This window comes from Pristis pectinata, chromosome 2, assembly GCF_009764475.1.
Source record: "Pristis pectinata isolate sPriPec2 chromosome 2, sPriPec2.1.pri, whole genome shotgun sequence".
NCBI lineage: Eukaryota > Metazoa > Chordata > Chondrichthyes > Rhinopristiformes > Pristidae > Pristis > Pristis pectinata.
In genome coordinates, this window is record NC_067406.1 from 35,703,753 (window position 1) to 35,726,832 (window position 23,080).

At 39.5% G+C, this 23,080-nt stretch overlaps 1 protein-coding gene across 4 annotated transcripts in view; it reads left to right on the forward strand.

The window, feature by feature from the left end:
- fam219aa (family with sequence similarity 219 member Aa) overlaps positions 1-11,875 on the forward strand; it is a 33,741-nt gene extending 21,866 nt beyond the window's left edge. For 2 of the 4 annotated variants that reach the window (XM_052032291.1, XM_052032299.1), the window contains exons 3-6: positions 2,395-2,497; positions 5,469-5,549; positions 7,035-7,089; positions 8,996-11,875. In XM_052032291.1, the coding sequence (XP_051888251.1) occupies positions 2,395-2,497; positions 5,469-5,549; positions 7,035-7,089; positions 8,996-9,151 (395 nt within the window). In that variant the 3' untranslated portion in view covers positions 9,152-11,875. The remainder of the gene's footprint in view (positions 1-2,394; positions 2,498-5,468; positions 5,550-7,034; positions 7,090-8,995) is intronic. The other 2 variants (XM_052032304.1, XM_052032310.1) reach the window with 1 other exon arrangement.
- Positions 11,876-23,080: the final 11,205 nt, after the last annotated feature.

A 23,080-nucleotide genomic window follows, 5' to 3' on the forward strand; every position in this document is an offset into this window, starting at 1 on the left:
GACCTTTCTGAAAGCTGAAAAGCAAGTGAGACTATGAGGAGGACTATAGAGGGAAAGGGGCAGATGAGGCTGGGAAAGAGAGCCTAACGAAGGAGAACAAAGCAACAAAAGCAAGTTATACTAGAGAAACAAAGGACTGCAGATGCTGGAATCTAGATGAAAAAACAAGATGCTGGAGGAACTCAGGCCAGGCAGCATCCATGGAGAAAAGCAGGCGGTCAACGGTTTGGGTCAGGGTCCTTATTCAGGACTGAAGATAGGAAAAGGGGAAGCCCAATATACGGGGAGGAGAAACAGAGCAGTGATAGGTGGACCAAAGAGGGGAGGAGGGGTGGGTACAAGGTGGTGATGGGTAAATGTAGGTAGGAGATAGTGATGGGCAGATGCGAGGGAGGGGGGAGAGCAGATCCACTGGGGGATGGGTCAAAGGTGGGATTTTGGAGAGGGGGAAAAGAGAAAAATGAGAGAAGAATAAAAAAAAATGGCTAGGAGAAAAAAAGGGAGAGGCTAGGAAAGGGAAGAAAAGAAGAGGCAAAGTGGTTGGGGGTGGGGGGGGGCGGGGGGCAGGTGGATTACTTAAAGTGGGAGAATTTGATGTTCATGCCATTAGGCTGTAATGTCCCAAGACAATGGCGATGGAGGAGGCTGAGGACTGACATATCAATGATGGAGTGGGAGGGGTTTTTGAAATGACCTGCAATGGGGAGATATAGATCACAGTTACGGATGGAGCATAGGTGTTCTACGAAATGGTCACCTGGTCTGCATTTAGTCTCGCCAATGTAGAGGAGGCCACACTTGGAGCACCGAATGCAGTAGATGATATTAGGGGAGGTGCAGGTAAATCTCTGCTTCACTTGAAAGGATTGTTTGGGTCCCTGGATGGAGGTGGTGTAGGGGCAAGTGTTACCTCTACGGTGGGGGCAGTGGAAAGTTCCTGGGGTGGGAGCGGGACGAGTGAACTAGTAAGTTGTAGAGAGAGCGGTCCCTACGAAAGGCTGAAAGGGTTGGTGAGGGGAACATGTGCTTGGTGGTGGGGTCCCTTTGGAGATGGTGGAAGTGGCAGAGAATGATATGTAGGCTGGTGGGATGTAATGTGAGGACAAGGGGGACCCTATCCCTATTGGGTCTGGGAGGTGTGTGGGTGAGAGCAGAGATGCAGGTGTGAACTCTCTTGACCACAGTAGGAGGGAAGCCACGTTTAGTAAAGAACTTCATCATCTCTGATGTCTTGGAGTGGAACGCCTCATCGTGGGAGCAGATGAGGCAGAGAAATTGAGAGAAAGGGATAGCGTCCTTGCAAGAGAGTAGCTGTAATCAAAGTAGCTGTGGGCGTCAATGGGTTTGTAGGAGATGTCAATGGATAATAAATCTCCTGAGATGGAGAGAGGGACTGGAACTTTATGCAAAGAAGGGAAGGGCATTTAGTGGGGGGTGGACAGGGAGCCACAAGCAGAGGGAGAATGGGTAGGAACAAGAAGGCAAGAGCATGTGTGCTTGAACATACCCATATGTGTCTGTCCTGATGACACAAGTAAATGCCCAATCTCAGAAGACCCTACTTCGAGAGGAGGTTTCAAAGTTTGTCTTCAGGGAATGTTGAAGAAACGAATTCTTTCAACATTTACCAACACCCCACCACCCTCCCCACAACATTAATGAAGAAGCTTGTTATTGAAATGCATTAAAAGAATTGCTTCTCCATCTATTTTAACGTAGATCTATTGTGAGGGATGAATATAAGTAATGGTTGATTTTAGATTCTTATTTTAAATTTCAATTTAAAAATGTTTGTTTAAATTGTTTTAAATATTTTGGATATTTAGTTTTGATTTCTAAGCATCTTAAAGCTTTCTGACAGTTTCATAGCTATTTATGTGTTAGATGTCAGAAATATTTAGTTTAACTCTTGGCAACTAGTTAAGCTGAATAATTGGCTAAACTGCCTTGCGGTTCTTTTTTTGTTTTTGATTGTGGGTAGATCTTCCAGTCCCTATTCTGTGGGATGACAGTACATTTGCAGAAAGCCATGTCGATGCATGTGGCCTCTCTACAAGGATTGAAGCCTGCTCCATACTAAAATAAGACTCTGTTAGTCTGGCACACTTGGGACTTTGGCGCCAGAATGGCACATTGGATTACTCCATCGCACTTTTTCTGTATTCACTTTTATTTAAATGTTACAGAGTAGTATATTAAATTTTCCAGCAAATGTGGTAAGTTTCAAGGGAGCATGGAAATAGGGGACTTGGTGAGCCAGATGCTGATCCTTTGGGATTTCTAAACAGTTCGATAGTGGATTATTGGACTTTTACAGTACAACCATTAGTTAATTCAGGAATATATATATTAAAGATAATGTCATTCAAAGAATAAGTCCTTGTCTATTTGCAGAGAAACAAAGAGAGTTGGCCAGGAAGGGGTCATTGAAGAATGGCAATGTTGGAAGCCCCGTCAACCAGCAACCAAAAAAGAATAATGTGATGGCACGGACAAGGTGTGTATTTTGTATTAATGTAATTTTTAGAACTTTTAAGAATATTTCAATGTTGAATCATTTGTTTTATATTTTTAGGTTACTGTGATGATTTGTGATGTCACATTATCGTAAGTAAGCAGATTTTGGTAAAGTATTGTGCTGAGATCACCCCATATTATACAGAGTAATTTCACATAAGAACATAAGCAATCAGGATCAGGAGTAGGTCGCTCAGCCCCTTAAGGCCGCTGCACCATTCAATTTGATCATGGCTAATCTGCCCCAGGCTTTCTCTTCTGTGTGAGTTCCCCATAGCCCTAAATTCTCCAATCATTCAAAGGTTTATCTATTTAACTATCCCCATAGATATAGTCTCCTCAACCCACTGGGGTAGAGAATTTCAGAGATTCACAACCCTTTGTAAAAATGATTAATTTTAATTCAGAAGGAATCAGTTTATTTGGGGCTTTACCTGCTCTCCACTGCTGTGTCTCTGCACGTTCACTCCAGATCCTTTTCAAAAACAGAAAGAAAAATCTATCTCATTTTCTTTCTAACTATATCATTCTGTAGTTACAGTAATCTGTAGAAATACAGATCCACAAAACACACTCAAAAACATTTATATACATATACTTGTGTACAAAATTTAACCAGAAGTCGCGTTTTTATCAGTTTCCTGCTAGATTTCTCAACCATTAGCTTTTGTCTTCAGTTATTCTTGAACTTGTCAAATACAAATACAAAACTGTATTTGTACCACCTGTTGCCCTTTAGTTGTTATACAGTAACTCCTTAATTTTGTTTTTCATTAAGCTCTCCAACTTGTACTGTACAGAAACCTCAGTGTTCCATATCTTGGTTAACCATGACTTGGATAAAGCTTGAAACTTCATGGCATAACATTCTTAAATTAAAAATAGTATATTATTGGATATGAACGGTTGTGTCAAACTGCAAAATGGAAATTAAGTTATGATCGTGTGATATTACAATTGCACTACAAAGGATCAAGACTATGCCTGAGAGATTCTTTCTGAAAAATCATGTAAATGGTCTCAGCACTTTGCATTTACAAATATTTTTACTGCCCAATACCTATTGCGCAAGGATACTATAATAGTGATCATAATGTCTCTTGCTGTTTTTTGATCTGTCACAAGGTGAAGAAAACCACATGGGAAGGTCAGGTGTAAGCTATTATATTTTACAAGATCTGAACTAATGCAATAAAGGTTACCAGTCAATGAGGTTTTCTATTTGTAATTTTGATTGTGCTGAAGAGTTTGAGATAAGGAAAGCAAAGTAACTATCGAATTGTAGTTGCTGTTGTTTTGCCTGAAGTCCTGTTTTATGCCTTAACCATCAATTTTCACACATTACAATTAATGCAGTGATAATTGGGTCCATTTATGCTACATGCAATAATACAAGCAAAAGTATTTACATGGGTTTCAGGGAGTGAAGGTGGGAATATTACTAGGAGAAAATTTTGTGATAGTGTTTATAATTCCAGTTGATTTAGTATTTTTACAGAAAAAGGCAAAGATAAATTAAAAGTAAAGGGTTCTGAATTAGGGCAAGAACAATTTTGCCAGACTGAAATGATTTGGCAAAAGCAGCCACTTGTTTTAGATGAGGCAATTAAGGACATTCCCAGAAAGATAAGGATGGAGAAGCAAAGGACTGCAGATGCTGGAACTTAGATGAAAAACATGTTGATGCTGGAAGAACTCAGCAGGCCAGGCAACATCTGTGGAGAAAAGCAGGCAGTCAATGTTTTGGGCCAGGACCCTTCTTCAGGACTGAAGATAGGAAAAGGGGAGGCCCAATATATAAGAGGGAAAAGCAGAGCAGTCATGGACAAAAGAGGGGAGGTGGGGTGGGCACAAGGTGGTGATAGGTGGATGCAGGTAAGAGATAGTGAAAGGCAGGTGCAGGGGAGGAGGGGAGAGTAGATCCACTGGGGCATGGGTCAAAGGTAAGGAGGAAAAGAGGGGGGTGGAAAAAAGAGAGAGGCTAGGAAAGGGAAGAAACGAAGAGACGGGGTTGGGGAGGGGGGTGGTTATGGGGATTACTTAGTGGGAGAATTCAATGTTCATGCTGTTAGGCTGCAAGGTTCCAAGATGGAAATGAAGTGCTGTTCCTGGATGGCACTGCCAAATTTAGAGTTCCCTGGATGACAAGGTTTTTTTAAAAAAAAGGGAAGTTTATATGCAATACTAACATTTTAATACAGCAGAAAGCCAAGAGGAGTATAAGAAGTATAGGAGTGAAACTTACTGCCGAAATGGTGTGACTGCTAGATAAAGGATACACGAGATTTACAAGGATGTTGCCAGGACTGAAAAAAAAATGTAGCTCTGAGGAAAGATTAGATAAGCCAGTGTTCTGTTTTTCAGAACAGCGAAGAATAACGGTGGACTTAATTGAGGTGTATAAAATTATGAGGAGCCAAGATGGCAGGACCTAATCCCATTAGCAGAGGGGTCAAAGATGAGGGCATAGTCCTAAATTAATAGGTAGAAGGATTAGAGAGGAAATGAGGAATTTTTCTTTCACCCAGAGGGTAGTAGCAGTCTGGAACTCATTACCAGAAAGGGTGGGGAGACACAAACTCTTATGTTTAAACAGTAATTGGTTGGTTACTTCATGAGCCATAGCTTGCAAACCTATGGACTAAGTTTTGGAAGTTGGGATAGGCTGGGTGATTTTTTTTTCTCAGTAGTTACAAGTATGGTGGTCGAGGTGTCCTCCTGGGTCATAACTCTTCTATAGTTCTGCAAATTAGACGGATTTCAAGCATTTCCAGCATTATTTCTGTAAAATGTAATGGTTTTGCAATGGAATTAGAATGGAAAATGGCTGTATGAATGTCAAAGTTTGGATGATATGTCAAAAGTAGAATCATTCAGAGCTGAATAAAGTAGGATATCAAGTTTTTTAAAAAAAAGTTTATACCTACTAATTTGTGGTGATTTTTTGGCAGGTTGGTTGTACCAAATAAAGGATATTCTTCCCTAGATCAAAGCCCAGATGAAAAACCTTTGGTTGCTCTGGATACTGATAGGTATGTTGTATTCAATAATTTTTGATTGTAGTCACTTGCTCAAACTAGATTTTAAAAAGTAAATTCATTCCTCAGCCAATAGAGTTTATTCTCACTGAATACACAAGACTGTAGATGCTGGAATCTAGAGCAAATAACAATATGCTGGATGTTATCCATTGCACCACAAATGAAGCTGAAGCTGGCTATTATTTCCTTGTATTGCTAAGTGGTCACTGTGGTAGTATTGCCTAATTTTTGCATTGTTTATAGGAACAGTTTTCCAAACAGTTTATTTCTAAAATTGTAGAAGTGTACCTTTTAAAGTGGTTATATCTTTTATTTGTTAGTTTTTGGGTTACAGGCATCCTGGCAAGGCTAATATTGTCCATTCTTAATTGGTGGTGGTGGTGAATTGCTGCCTTGAAACACTACAATCCTTCTGGTGGAGGTACTTTCACCATCCTGTTAGATAGGGAGTTCCAGAATTTAGACTCAGTGACTATGAATGACCAGTGATTTCCAAGTTAGGATAGTGTGTGACTTGGAGAGGAACCTGCATATTACTCTCAAGCAACCCCTGCCCTTGTCCTTCTTGGTGTTAGAGGTTTTGGGTAATTATATTCATGAGTATCATACTATTTAATTCAATATTTTAGAACTAAAATTGTTTGCAAGCTTTGTGAATTGCAAACCTATTTTTAAAATAAGTAGGACTAAAGAAAGCTGAGTCTTAAATGTTCTCTAGAAAATATGAAGATTTCATCCTGTCTTTTTATAATATTAATTTGTCTTCATAAAGCTGTTCCCTCACTAACATTTCAAGATACCATCTAGCCTTAGTCAGTTTTGCATCTATTTTATGTAAAAAGAAAGTAATGGTTACTTATACAAAATTAGATTGGTCCTTGTGTAACTATTTGCCTTAAAGATAAGACCCTGAATGACCATGTATATTTAGGCAAGACTTCTAAAGGCTTATTTGACTTCTTTGAAAAATTAAACTTGCCTGTGGACACAGCTTAGCACATCACAGAAACCAGCCTCCTCTCCATGCAGTCTGTCTACACCTCGCTGCCTCGGTAAAGCAGCCAACATAATCAAAGATCCCACCCACCCCAGACACTGTCTCTTCTTTCCTCCCTACCCTCCCATCGGGCAGAAGATACAAAAGCCTGAAAGCACGTACCACTAGGCTCAAGGACAGCTTCTGTCCTGCTGTTATAAGACTATTGAATGGTTCCCTAGCATGATAAGATGGACTCTTGACCTCACAATCTAACTTGTTGTGACCTTGCACCTTATTATCTACCTGCACTGCACTTTCTCTATACTGTAACACTTCTTTCTGCACTCTTTTATTGTTTTTACCTTGTACTACCTCAATGCACTGTTGTAATGAATTGATCTGTATGGGCGGTATGCAAAATGAGTTTTTCACTGTACCTCTGTACATGTGACAATAATAAACCAATTTACCAATTTTATTTACCAATTTAATTGCAGTGATGATGACTTTGATGTGTCACGGTATTCTTCATCAGGCTATTCTTCAGCTGAGGTGAGCTATTTCTAATGACAAATCATTTGATAAAAAGGTAAATGCTAAAGAAAGTAATGCTCACTGTTATGTTTAATTTTTTTGAATCTATCTTCTTGGGCTTTTCTTACTATATTGCATATTGTCCAGTTGTACTGTATCTGACGATTCTTCATACGTGCATGTTCAAAGGTCAGCCTGTAGTCATTGTTGATTTATTCACTTAAATGCATAATTCTGCAAAGCAAAGACCCTCTACCTACTTGCCTCTGCTGTATCACACTACTCTCAGACAATGAAGGTCCACAGAGACCCTGGAAAACAGACCACTTCCCATATCTTAGAAGCTGCCAGTCAAAGTGGGATGAAAAACTCATTTTTTAAGAAAAAGCTTCAGATAAAACATTTCTTGACAATATCAATACTATTGTTAGTTTTTCCAAAAGAAATGTTTTGCTGTGTGAATGCATGAATAAATAGGAAATCATTAATGGCTTAAATAATCCAGTTGATTCACATGGTTTGGGTGTCATCTGTGAGAGGGTAGTGAATACTTGTTGATCATAGTTGACCTTTCTGGAGGAGATGTAAATAAGGAGACATTTAAAAAGTGTGCGTGCGCGCGTGCACACGCGCACACACACACACACACACACAGCTGGAACTATAAGATGCATAACACAACAGTTGCAGGAAAACTGAAATAAATGAGAATGCTCAGCAAATCAGTTGGCACCTGTGGAAAAATAAAACTGAGCAAGAAGAAAAACTGATTATCTGAAATTGTGACAGAGTTCGTAAATCCCATATTGCTTTGATGACCTGAAAATGTTGAATTCAGCATTGAGTTCTGATGCCTGCAACAAGCCAAAACGGAAGATAGTGTTTTTCTTAGATTTGATGTGGCATTGAGGACCAGGACAGCTTTGAGACAATGATTCAGTGATATTGGAGAGAGTGTGAGAGATCAAGAACATGCATACGCCAGCTAAGGCATTAAATGTGAATCTCTTGATGTGAAGAGGTCAGTGTTCAAGAAACATAGGTTTAAGATATTAGGTGAAAGAACCAAATGTGAGATGAGGAATTTTTTTTATATACTTTGCATTATGGTCCACAATGCACTGCCTGAAGATTAAATGGTAATACTTGAAAATGAAATAATTGGAAACCTGTAGGGTGTGAGGGTGAAGTCAAGGGGAATGTAACGAACTGGATGGCAATGGGCTGTCTAGCCTCTTCTATTGTAAAATTATATGTGATAAAATTGAACAAAAGATCTCTTAAATCTCATGATAAAAGATAAATGATCTGAAGATCCATGTCAGCAATGTACTGCAAAGAAAAACATTCACATGATTGTGACGCTGCAATATCCAGTTAGGAAGCATTTCCAATAGGAAATAGTGAGCTGGTTCTTTACTTTGAAAACAACAAATTTTCCTTTTCTGAAAATAAGTTTTCCACTAGCCCAAGTATAGTTTCAATTTTTGGGTGGGTGGATAATTGTAACTTTTTTGTACTTTATTAGGCTATCGAGTAACATAATGTTATGGGAATCTTTCTCCACAGACAACATTTCTGATCTGTCAGTCTTGTTTACATAGCTTTGTTTTCAGATTGTTGCCTTAATTTTCAATATTGCAGCTTCATTGCTCTCCCATTTATAGGTATTATGTAGAGAGAAGATAGTTTAAGCATAGTTTGTTTTCTTTGACGTGAATGAGATTTTGCTTCATAATAACCTTAGCTGCGTAGTAAAAATATATTGAATCTTGTGTTTTAACTAAATTTAATGAAAGATTTTGGATATCTATCTGGTACGTATTGTTTGTCAATTTAGTCAGCACATCATACAAGATATCAATAACATTTCTGAGTACTCAAGAAAATCCCTACTAAGCTCTTGACTGTTTTGTCTCTATAGCAGATTAACCAAGACTTGAATATCCAACTCCTGAAGGATGGATATCGGTTAGATGAAATTCCAGATGATGAAGACTTGGATCTTATTCCCCCCAAATCAGTAAACCCCACCTGCATGTGTTGCCAAGCCACTTCCACCACCTGCAATGTTCAATAATGTGACTGGCACGTTCCACTGTAATCGTAAAACTAACAGCCATTGCTTCCTCCTATGGTAGGACATGCACTTTGTGTCCGTGTTTCCAAAAAAAAGCAGACCATCATTGTGGCATTCATAAGTGGACGTGAATGCAGTGTTGAATTTGTGTGTAATAGAAAGCGACAATTAATCCTACTGCTCGGCAGTGGTTGTATTGTGTAACCCTGATTTTTTTTTCCCCTGCTTCAGGACAAGGGTGGGGGGAGGGAAGAAATGGAACATTGCTTCAAGCATGATTCAAAGCTCTGTCTAGAATGGAAAGCAAAATCCAACTGTTCTTGAGTCTACTAAAATTTAGCTGTTTGTTATTTAAAGAATATTACTACTTCCTTACCATTGTATTTAGAACCAGAGATATCTAACCTAAAACTGGTGGATTTTTTTTTAAACAATCACGATGGCTCTATTTCAGTATAATAGTTGGAGGTTTATGACTTTAGCATTAATATTTAGAATTTGATAACATTAGCTCTCATTTGTTGTAGGAGATTTTGAAAATTTACTCAAGCATTTCCAAGGGTAAAACCAAAGCACCCATTTTTTTATGGTGCTCTGTTAGTTGCATACATGGATTTTGGACCATTATTGTAAACATTGTCTTATTTTAAATCCTCTTTTTCTTAATATATTGAAAAGGTCAAGATTTCATTTCTGTATGTGGGTCACTAATTGTTGTTTTATGAAAAAAAAAATCATGCAAGTAAGGTGCATATAAGACTTTTTTTAGGTTCAGAGGACTTGTAATGTTACAGAAAGCATGTGATCTGTTAAGAGGAAGTTGGAGTGGTGGGCAGGGGGCTGTGCATAATACATCTTTATGGTGACTAGTTCCAACAGCACCTGCCAAGCCCACAATCTCTACCTCTTAAAGAGGCAAGGGATTCAAGTGCATGGGAACACCATCATGTTTACGTCCAAGTCACACACCGTTCTGACTCTGGGAAAAATATATCACTTTTTCTTCATCACTGGGTCTAAATCCTGGAACAACATATCCAGCAGCATTGTGGGAGTATCTTTACCACAAGGACTACAATAGTTCTTGAAGGTGGCCCAATAAAACCTTTTCAAGGACAGTTAGGAGTGGGGAATAAATGTCCTGTCAGCATTGCCCAGATCCCAAAACTGAATGAATTTTTAGTGTTTTGGCCTTTCAGTTAAAATTGTCAAGTCAAAATCTGTTATAAGTGAATAATTTGTTGCAGGTTTATTTGTAAATATCAAAAATGGGTAAAGGTGCAAAAGGCAATGTATATATAGGACTAGTGAAATCAAGCTGGGAGTATTTTTAGAATTCTGTATGTAAAGGAAAAATTAATAAGTTACAGGGATGGTTGGTTATAGTAGTAAAATGACAGTTACCTGAGCTTTTATCTCTTAGAATTTTGGGAATATTGACTTGAGGAATCTGCTTTAGAGCCTATATTCTGGTTGTTTATAACCAACATTTCATTGATAAAGTAAACTTGCACTAGACTAGTTAGGTTCTAATCATCGCAGAATATGTTCCAGGTGAGGAAAAAATGTATAACTTAAAGAACTACTTGTCTGCTCTTGAGAATGGGTTTGCCGGTAGCTTAATGAGCTGTCAACATAGTTCAGGTGATGGAAACCACATTTAGTTAAATAAGATAAGATTCTGTTATCAGCTACTTTCATTACTCATATTTAATTTGACTGGGCACCTCCCTGACAAAATAAGTAACAAAGCCAAGGGTTGGACAAGTCCAAATGTTTGTAATGAAAGCAAATTAAAATCTGACCCCACAGGATGATCTAATACCGCTATTGTGAAAGCATTAAGACTATCGTTGAAAAAAAACTTTCTTGAGCTCAAGCATAAAAGCTAAAGATTCCTAATTTTAAGAGTTTACATATCACATTTCTTAAATGCAAATATTTCAATCAGAATAAGAAGTTAAATATTTGAGCGGAGAATCTAATCTAAAGTATCTCTCAACAAAGGTTCATGGTTGCTAGCCACTTTAATGTATTTATGTATATGTATTTAAAAAAACTAAGCATTAATATATTTTATCCACATTGCAGAATTGGAGGAATAATGTGCTTCTGCCCAGCTTAGGTGGATACTAGTGCGAAGAAGAACTCACAAAGTTTATGTTAACACTAGAATAAAGAAACTTTGGTACATTTGAACTAAAGTTTTTATGGTATATGAGCGGATACAATTTGTGCAAATTAATAGGTAGTTTAGAGAAGTTATCTGCATTCTGGTTGTTGTCTCCCAGTGCATCAAGTGTAGATTATTAATAGATACCGTTCCCTCACCCCACCTCCCCCTTTCAAGATATTTCTGAGAAATGAATCATGCTAATTGTTGTTTCAAAATCACAATGTTGTGTTGTGTATGTTCTGGTATGCACGTGTCCTGCGCTAACACTCCATGCAAACAAACTGACTTGTCTAAATAACTTGGTCTTTGCCTTCCAAGCTGATGCTGCTCTTCATTAAAGCTTCTGGTTAACAGAACACCTTATTCCGATAAATGTGATCCTGTTGCACTACGATCATTTTAATATACAAATGTTCACCATGTGTTGGATTTTGGTCTAGTCTTGTGATCTTATTGAAGTATCAAAGAATGTTTGAGAAGCACTTTTTTTTATCTTGGCAACATAATTTGGGCCACTTCAAATTAAAGTTGCCTTTTTAAAAAAAAAAGGATGTTCTACTTAAATATAAAAAAATATAATTGCATATTGAAAATCTGAAATAAGACAAATTCTGAAAATGTGGGTCTTTATGTATCTGACTAACCGATTAGTAGTTTAATGTTAAGAAGTCTTACCCTAAAAGATCACCCCTTTCTCTTAAAGTTCATAGAAATTGCATCAGAATGGGACATTCGACCTATGGTGCAAAATGAATTTTTTTTAAACACTGAACTCATTTTGTTGCCTTTTTACATATCCTTTTATATTCTTTCTTTTCAAATGCATATCCATTTCCTAACCTACTATCCTTATCAATGCTGCAGTGAGACATTTCAAGGCTAATACTCTGTATGAAAAGAATTTTGATTTTCCCATCATTCTTTGTGAAAATCCATCTCTAATGCTGACTATAACTATACATGTTTCAGCCCTCAAGGAGTTATTCATATTTACTATTTAATTACCCTTTTAATTTTTTAAAATAAGTTTCAGATATTGTATTTTGAAAAGCTGTTATGGATTCTGCTTTCCCATTGTTTCTGAAATAGACATTTTAGTTGTAAATCCTTTTGCATTAAAATCAATTAATCATAACTATTTTCTGCATTTTAGTGGATTCCTCATCCATGCTGTCAAATCACCTAAATTGTTAAAGCTTTTAATATTGAAAGCTTCAACTTTTTTCCCCCTCTTTGGCAGAGCTTTTATTTTCCAAGCTTTTCTTCAATAATATACCATCCTGTTAACAGTGAACCTTTATATTTTGACATCCTTCCTATGAACTGGCTGTACAGAATTAATGACAAACTACTATATAGTTAATGTCAATGCACCTGATCTTTGCTCTAACTGGGTTATCTAGAATCCCACTTTGTCTTTGTCAGCATGTTTAGACTGATGCTCGAGTCCCAAATCTATTTTCTTAATCTCTTTTCTGTCCCTTTTTTCTTTTTTCATATGATTATACAATTCCTTTCTATCTCAATAGCTATCTGAAGTGAGCTACTTCTGTTCAAGAGACATTATTTTCTGTGCTCTTGGATGCTTTAAACTACCAATCTTTACTTCAGTCCTTCATTGAGTGCTAACCCTCAATTTCCATTCGAGGTTTGAATCGTACTTAGATGGATGATCCCACATTTATCTTCTGTGCTACCTGTTGCATTCTCCAAGGTCTATCAAAATGTTATGAGTAGCAACCCAACTACCCCATCATCCTTGCTTATCTGTCTTTTCATCCACTACCCCACTGAAGATAACTTTGCTGATATCCTACCAACCACACTCTTCCCATCCACCTCTTCTCTCTCTGATGTTGCCAATGAATTAACAGTTAACATTATTCTCTATTTCCTGAGTCTCTCCATTTACTTATCAATATAAGACCCTAGTTATCCAGAACTTTATTGGCAAAGATTTTGTTGGCATTATTATTTAGCCTGTTGGGGGCAGCAAGACCTTACCAATGTCATTCACAGTCTGTACCACCCAGTGGTGGCTGTCACTGTAAAACTGTACCCTGGACTCGTACCTTTTTCCCCTGGAAACATCTACTTTGCACCTTTCAACTTGATCCACCTTTTACACCTCTTTAAAAATCCTTGTTTGTTTCCCCTATGGTTCAAGCCTCAGGAGTGCTTAACTAGGTATCCTACTAAGCTTTCTACTCTAACCTTTGAATTGAGCAGCCCCATCATCCTCATCACCACCTCAACTTGCCTTCCTCTGACTTCTTGCCCTCTGCCCTCCCCCCTTACACTGCCTGCATAGAATTTCATCCTTCGTGCGAACACTTCCCTTAGACTTTGTCATGTATTGTTGTCTATAATGTTATGTTTATGACCATAGACTAAGCACTCGCCAATCAATTAATATCAACTTTGACCCACGTTCCAACCCTGAGAGGCACCAACCACTTCCAACTCCACTTTCATTTGTCAGCTGCAACTGGTGATCTACTCAGCCAGTCCTCGTCTCCAGAAAAATCTTTCTTCTTTTCTATTTCCTCTTGGTTCCCCTCAAATCCATGGACTGTCGTGTTGAATGTAGTAGGCATCCTATTCAACTTCAAACTGAACTTGTGACCCAGTAACACTTGCCATCAGAAAGTAAAGCTTACTTCTACCTTCATATGCTAGTCCTAACCCCACCTACTTCCCTGATTACTCCTATCCTTTCTCAACATGTATATAACTGAAGCCCTCGTTGACACTTTTGTTACATCATCTAACCCTGACCATTCCCGTGTTCTCCTGTTTGGTACGTGCCCTCCATAACCTTCATTTATCCAGAACTCTAAAGTATATTGTCCATTTCTCATCCAAAGTTTTGCACCAGTATTTACCCTGTATTCACTGTTCATCCTCTAAAGTACCCTGTTTTAAATTTTCATCCTTGTGTTTTAATCTCATCATTCCCTGTCACTGTAATCTCTTTGAGGCCTACAACAGTTTGTTTTCCCTTTGTTTCAGACCTTGTTTCTTAACCCTTCTCCCTTTGCCCTCTTCTCGGTGAAGGCACCTTAGCTGCTTTGGTTGCAGGGAAGTATGTACTTAACTCCCTATCAGTCTTCCCTTTTTATGACTTTGTTTAAAATCTAACTATTTGACTAAACTAGCCAGTTTCTAAGATTTCCAGTGACCTCAAAACAGCTCTTTTATTTGACACTACTACTGTGATGTACCTTTTGGGGCATTGTTACAGTTAAACCATTAGTGAATTAAAGGTTGTAATCATTGAAGATAGGATGTTTGTTCCTTGTCATAGTCCATTTCCCCAAGTATCTTTTATAGTATTCCTGAATTTAAAAAAATGTTCATCCCTCTTCCTTTGTTCTATTAATATCCTTCTGCATTAGGCATGCTTCTTCCCACTGTTCTTTTTCTTAAAAAATTGTCTAACATTATTCACCAATTAGTTATGTTTGCCACTACACTGCTGCTGTCTGTTATCTTTTGCTTCAATTGTGTACTTTACTAACTATGTTGTTGGCAACTAATTGTATACATTGTGCCTTGGGATATTGACTTTAAGTTGAACATTCAAAGAGAACTTTGAAATAACCCAATTGTTACTAACCACAGAATTAAATATTTTAAAATATATAAAATTGTGCTATTCCTACAGAATTGGAGATGTATGAAGATTCAAATGAAATTCACGATTTACAAATTTATAATTACGTACTCACTGAATTTCAAGTACATCAATTTTTGGACTCTGGTGTTATCTTTGTGATTTCTATATTTACCAAAAGCGAGGAAGTGCAAAAATATTAAAAAGTTTAAGTTAACAAGGGAAGCTTGTACTTGTCACAGATTTTAGTGTATGGGACCTTGATTGCTGTTTTACGTAATGCACAGGGATCTCTTGCAAGACAGCTCCTCTTCCACAGCACAGTACAAAAATGTTCCATACTATAATTAATACATTACTATATTCTTTGATATTTTAATTTGCAATTGTTATACAAATAAGTTGATGGACGATTTAGTAGAGTCAGTATATTTAACGTGTGCGCCAAAATTGAATGACACAAATTTCTCATCAAATTTAAAAGCTTCCATGGCAAACATTGGAATCCAAAATCTGAAATGCTGCAGTTACCCAACAATCCAACAGTGTGTGAAAGTGTTATTGTTGAGGTGTAGGTCTTTTTTGCCTTTCAATCTGTCTATTCCCTTTTCAGCCAGTCATGAATATGCTGTCTGTTACCAGAATGTTCTGTTTATTTCAGATTTTCAGTAGTTTAAGTGTATGCAAATAATCATTAAAAAACTAAGGCCCTTTTATTTCTGCATTATGCAGAAATGTGGCACAAAACAGCCAAGGATATATGAATGTAGATTCTTTAAAATTTGCAAATAATTAAGTTATACAATTTTATATCCCAGAGAAACAATGATTGGAAAAAGCTAAGTAGTGCTTTGCAAAGTGCTGGGAACTTGGACTGCATTTATGTAAGAGAACTAGCCTGAGATTTTTGATCCATAATTTGTCTAACATGTTTCTGTCATTCTCCATGACATATATAAATGAGACCATTTATTACTTATTTTTTAACTGAACTGGAAATTTGTGAAAGTTTACTAACAGTTTGTACTAAAAAAATGAATTGGCTACATCAATGTGTGTTCTACTCTTTTCTGAATGTTCAGGTGATTTAAAAATATTGTTATGAAGAACCGGTCACTGTAGTTAGTCTGAGTTTGTAAAAAGTAGTGTAGTTTTGCTTCAAAACCCTCACTGTGTTTGATAGGATGAGGCAAAGGGTCAATTATATCACTATCACCTGAACAGTCATGACTAAAAAATGTCTAGTTTCAAAAAAAAATGGGTGGGAATTGAACTTTTAAGTCCAATGCTGTTGTTACATTTAAAAAAAACCTCAGTTTTTAAAATCTATGAAGACTGAGTAGCCCCTGTACTATACACTAAAGATGTGTAGTTAATGTTAATTGAAGCATCACAAGTGGAAGTTGTGAATCCCACATATGGTGGCCATTGTTTGTTTACATTTGCTTCAGAATAACCTGTTTGGAAGGGAGGGCATTTGGTTTCTGCTTTCCAAGCACTTTTTGAAAGCTCATCATTGAATTTGCATTAAACTTATTTTGTTTTGCAACTAGATGATGCCTTAAATGTTTAGTTCAATATAACTATTATTTATTATCAGGTGTTATGAAATAATTTATTTGACTTTTGAAAATAGGAATGTCTATACTTTTTTAACATTTACAATGCAGTATTTGACATGGATCATTGTCATTGTAGTGTAACATATCAATAAAGGTGTACATGTGTAACCTTAGTATTGCTGGTGTTTTAATTTATATGACAGGTTTTGTTATGTATAGTGTTCCGCTATGTGACAATGAATTAAGCATGTAGAGCAAAAGATGTGAAAGTCACCAATAAATCCACTAAGAAATTCAGAAGAAACTTAATCTAAAGAATGGTGAGAATGTGGAACTTTCTACCAGAGGGGGTCATTGAGGTGAATACGATAGATGAATTTGAGGGCAGGCTGAACAAGCATAGAACATGGAACAGTACAGCACAATACAGGCCCTTTGGCCCACAATGTTGTGCCGACCTTTAAATCTCACCTAAGACTCTCTAACCCCTTCCTCCCACATATCCCTCTATTTTAAATTCCTCCATATGCCTATCTAGTTACCTCTTGAATATGGCCAATGTACCTGCCTCCACCACTGCCCCAGGCAGCACATTCCATGCCCCAACCACTTTCTGGGTAAAAACCTTCCTCTGATATCTCCCTTGAATTTCCCACCCATTACTTTAAAGCCATGCCCTCTTGCATTGAGCATTAGTGCCCTGGGAAAGAGGCACTAGCTGTCCACTCTCTATTCCTCTTAATATTTTGTACACCTCTATCATGTCTCCTCTCATCCTCCTCCTCCTCTCCAAAGAGTAAAGCCCAAGCTCCCTTAGTCTCTCCTCATAACGCATACTCTCTAAACCAGGCAGCATCCTGGTAAATCTCTGCACCCTTTCCAATGCTTCCACATCCTTCCTATAATGAGGTGACCAGAACTGGACACAGTACTCCAAGTCTGGTCTAACCAGAGTTTGATAGAGCTGCATCATTACCTCACAGCTCATAAACTTGACTTATGAAAGCTAACATCCCATAAGCTTTCTTAACTACCCTATCCACCTGTGAGGCAACTTTCAGTGATCTGTGGATATGAACCCCCAGATCCCTCTGCTCCTCTACACTACCCAGAATCCTTCCATTAACCTTGTACCTCCGCCTTGGAGTTTATCCTTCCAAAGTGTACCACCTCACACTTCTCCGGATTGAACTTCATCTGCCACTTCTCAGCCCAGCTCTGCATCCTATCAATGTCCCTCTGCAATCTTTGACAATCCTCTGCACTATTCACAACACCACCAAACTTTGTGTCGTCTGCAAACTTGCCAACCCATCCCTCTACCCCCTCATCCAAGTCATTCATAAAAATCACACAAAGAAAGGTCCCAGAACCGATCCTTATGGGACACCGCTAGTCACAGCCCTCCAATCTGAATGCACTCCCTCCACCACAACCCTCTGCTTTCTACAGGCAAGCCAATTCTGAATCCACATGGCCAAGCTTCCCTGGATCCCATGCACTCTGACCTTCTGAAGAAGCCTACCATGTGGAACCTTGTCAAATGCCTTACTAAAATCCACGTAGACCACATCTTCTGCACTACCCTCGTCAATATGCCTGGTCACCTCCTCAAAGAACCCTATCAGGCTTGTGAGACATGATCTGACCTTCACAAAGCCATGCTGGCTGTCCCTGATTAGACCATGATTCTCTAAATGCTCATAGATCCAATCTCTAAGAATCCTTTCCAATACCTTGCCAACCACAGACATAAGGCTCACTGGTCTATAATTCCCTGGACTATCCCCCCTACCTTTTTTGAATAAGGGGACAACATTTGCCACCCTCCAATCCTCTGGTACCGTTCCCGTGGACAACTAGGACTCAAAGATTCTAGCCAAAGGTTCAGCAATCTCCTCCCTCGCAGAGCAGCCTGGGGAATATTCCGTCAGGCCCCGGGGACTTATCTGTCCTAATATTTTCTAATAGCTCCAACACATCATCAAGGCCCCTCTCCTTGGTGAATACTGAAGAGAAATATTCATTGAGGACCTCACCCACTTCCACAGCTTCCAGGCACACCTTCCCACCTTTATCACTAATCAGTCCTACTTTTACTCTCGTCATCCTTCTGTTCTTCACGTAAGTGGAAAATGCCTTGGGATTTTCCTTAACCCTACTCGCCAAGGCTTTTTCATGTCCCCGTCTTGCTCTCCTCAGCCCCTTCTTAAGTTCCTTCCTTGCTACCCCATATTCCTCAAGAGCCCTATCTGATCCACGCTGCATAAACCTTATGTATGCTGCCTTCTTCCTCCTAATTAGAGATTCCACCTCTCTTGTCAACCATGGTTCCTTCACCCTGCCATTCTTTCTCTGCCTCACCGAGGCAAATTTATCCCTAACATCCTGCAAGAGATCCCTGAACAACGACCACATCTCCATAGTACATTTCCCTTCAAAAATGTCATCCCAATTCACACTCGCAAGTTCTCACCTTATAGCCTCATAATGTGCCCTTCCTCAATTAAATATTTTCCTGTCCTCTTTGCTCCTATCCTTGTCCATGACAATGCTAAAGGTTAGGGAGTGGTGGTCACTGTCCCCCAAATGCTCACCCACTGAGAGATCTGTCACCTGGCCCGGTTCATTACCTAATACAAGATCTAATATGGCATTCCTTCTTTTCGGCCTGTCAACATACTGTGACAGGAATCTGTCCTGGACACACTTAACAAACTCTGCCCCATCTAAACCTTTGGTACTAAGCAGGTGCCAATCAATATTCGGGAAGTTGAAGTCGCCCAAGATAACAACCCTGTTATTTTTGCACCTTTCCAAAATCTGCCTCCTGTCACAAACCAGCAACAAAAGAAATACACTGAGCATGATTCAGTGTTAAAAACTATTTTATTAATCACTACTTATGATAATACGTAAAATAAAAGTAAAAATGTTAGTATGTTAGAATTCAAAAATGTTAAACCTCGAACGTTAACCCCAAAACTAAACTCGTCGTGTGTGTGTGTGACAAAGTCCAAAACTCCCAGTTCCTGAATGGTTCTTAAAGTTCAGTTCCGCAAGCCATAAGGTGAAACATGAGCAAGGGCTTCTTCAACAACCACCGTTGTCTGAAGATAAGATGTAGATGTAGAAAAACATAGAGAGAGTACATACGAAATCCAAATGTTCCAGGATGGAACCCAAACGACACTTCAGTGTTTACTCGGTAGTGACTTCCTCACCCCGAAAAGCATCCGAACCGTGGTCGTCCACACACAAATACCTGTTTCCTTCTACAGGTCAGCAACAAAGTGAACTCCACCGGATTACTTCCGACTTCCATACATGGATTTCAGTGGCAAACACAGTTATTATTTCTCATCCATCGATAGAGAAAACAAGCAGGCTGGTGTCTCTCTCCCTTCTCTCTCTCTCCTTCTTCTTCTTACTTCTTCAACAACGTCATTACGTCCTTTATCTTCTATTGACGTAAGCACGCCCCATACACACACACTCTCTATCTTAAAGGGACTTTCACTGAGTCCGTAACACTCCCGATCTGCTTGTCAGTATCCTGCATAGGAGGGAGAAGAGAATGAAAAGCTGCACTGATAAACTGAGTAAAGGAAAAATAGGCTAGTGTTGAAACAGGCATAGACTGGTTGAACAGAATAAGCTATTTCTATGTTTATTCAATGTGAGTCTGTCGTATGTGTTATCAGGCCATGTGTGATATTGTAGTCGAAGCCTGCTAATGTCATCCACTTCTGGGGCTGGGAGAGCATTGTTGTAGAAAAATAGGTCTATGGAGAATGCCATCTTCTTTGTACTACATTTAGCTCTGGATCACCTCAACAATAAGAATGCATATGCCAGGATGCATTAATTACAGCTCAGCCTTCAACACCATTATACGCAGTAAGCTCATCTCCAAACTCTTGGATCTTGGCCTTAGAGGGAGGGGCGGGTGGAAATCGTGAACCTTGTGTCATGGTATCAGAACAACAATCTAGCTTTTAATGTCAGCAAGATGAAAGATCTGGTCGTTAACCTAAGGAAGCGAATGGGTGAACACAGCCCTGTCCTCACTGGAGCCACTGTAGAGATGGTCGACAGCTTCAAGTTCTTCGATATCCTTATCACCAGCAACCTCACCTGGTCCCTCTATACTGATGTGGAAATCAAGAAAGTGCATCAGCGTATATACTTTCCTAGGTGTCTGAAAAGATTTGGCTTGTCCATGAGGATTCTCTCAAACATCTACAGATGCACCATAGAAAGTATCCTGATGGGTTGCATCTCAGTCTAGTATGGCAACTGCTCTGCTGTGCACTGATGGAACCTGCAGAGAGTGGTAAACGCTGCCCTGTCCATCACTGGCTCGACACTCCCTTCCATCTGTCTAGTCCATCTAAATAGTGTGTAGCTTCAGGAAGGCTAATAGTATTGTAAAGAATGCTTGCCACCCTGGCCATTCCCTTTTCTCTCTTCTGCCTTCTGCGAGAAGATAGAGGAGTTTGAGAGCCTGGATGACCAGACTCAGTTCTTACCCACTGCTATTATACTCCTGAACCAATTACCTCTTTCACATTCCCTTCATTTCCTTCTCTTCTCCCAACTTATCACCACCCCAGCTATATTTCCTGGGAGTATCATTGATTGTTTTTTTTTCCTCCCCACATTATTTTCCCCTTATAAAATAGCCTGAGCAGATCACCTGCATTCTCCCTATGGCTACTGACCCCCTGCCAGCATCCCAACTTCCAAAAGCTCCTCATGAGAGCTGTTTGCTTTCACCTAACAACAGACAACAGTTTCTCGTCTGAGATATCTCCCAGTCAGTTTGGACAACTGCTGAAATGCTGTCACCACAGGATCCCAAATGTTACCACAAAACATGTTAAAGAATTAATCTGTGATTCTTGGTGTCTATCTTCATTACCCATGCTGAAAACAGAGCTAAGTCTTGTGGTTTGGCCTCTCAGATCTATTCAGAGACCATGTAAAAAAAATTTGGAGCTGAAAACATAATGTTAACTTGGACTTAGCTTAACTTCCTCTTCCTATTGTATATTTATGTCCCAGCATAAATGTTAGGATGCACCTGCCTGTGACCATGTATATAAACTCTCAATGTGGCAAAATTTGTAGGAGGTCATCCACTTCAACATACTCCAAGGAACTGAAATGCGAGGAACAAGCTGAATCCCATTGTTCCACAGAATTGTCTTGGCTCCCTTTGTAAAGATATAATAAAAGTTTGAAGTACTTAAAAAAAATCCAGGTGGGTCCCCAGCTGGAAGATCAGAGAAACAAAGGACTGCAGATGCTGGAATGCAGATGAAAAACATGATGACGCTGAAGGAACTCAGCAGGCCAGGAAACATCCGTGGAGAAAAGCAGGCGATCAACGTTTCGGGTCAGGACCCTTCTTCAGGATGGAAGATAGGAAAAGGGGAAGCCCAATATATAGGAGGGAAATGCAGATAAGTGATAGGTGGACAAAAGAGAGGAGGTAGGGTGGGCGCAGGGTGGTGATAGGAAGATGCAGGTAAGAGACAGTAATAGGCAGGTGCGGGGGAAGTGGGTCAAAGCTAAGCAGAGAAAGGAGAAAAAAAAGGGTAGAAAAAAAAGAGAGGCTAGGAAAGGGAAGAAACGAAGCAGCATGGTTGGGGAGGGGGGCGGGGAGGTGTGGGGAAGGGGTGTGTGGATGACTTAAAGTGCGAGAATTCAATGTTCATGCCGTTAGGCTGCAAGGTTCCAAGATGGAAAATGAGGTGTTGGTACTCCAGTTTGTGCTTGGAATTCTCCTGGCAGTGGAGGAGGCTGAGGACTGACATATCTGTGACAGTGTGGGAGGGGGAGTTGAAGTGACTGGCAATGGGGTGATGCAGATTGTGGTTATGGACAGAGCGCAGGTGTTCTGCGAAACGGTCACCTAGTCTGCGTTTGGTGTCACCAATGTAGAGGATGCCACACTTGGAGCACCAAATGCAGTAGATGATATTAAGGGAGGTGCAGGTGAATGTCTGTCTCACATGAAAAGACTGTTTGGGTCCCTGGATGGAGGTGGTATAGGGGCAGGTGTTGCACCTATGCGGAGGCAGTGGAAAGTTCCTGGGGAACTCAACAGTCCCATATATTTCACCACAAATTTTCACCCTGCTCTCCAATTCACTTGGACTATCTCTGACACCTCTCTGTCCTTCCTAGATCTTTCCATCTCAGGAAATTCTTTGTCCACCCACATCTTCTACAAACCCATTGACACCCATAGCTACCTCCATTACAACACCTCCCACCCTGTCTCTTGCAAGGACATGATCCCTTTTTCTCAATTTCTCCGCCTCAGCTGCATCTGCTCCCATGATGAGGCTTTCCACTCCAGGACATCAGAGACGTCCAACTTCTTTTCTAACCGGGGTTTCCCCTCGACTGTGGTCGAGAGAGCTCACACCCGTCTCTCTGCCATTTCCCGCACCTCTGCTTTCACCCCCATCCTCCCCAGACCCAACAGGGATAGGGTCCCTCTTATCCTTACATTTCATCCTAGCAGCCTATGTATCCAACACATCATTCTCCGTCACTTCCGC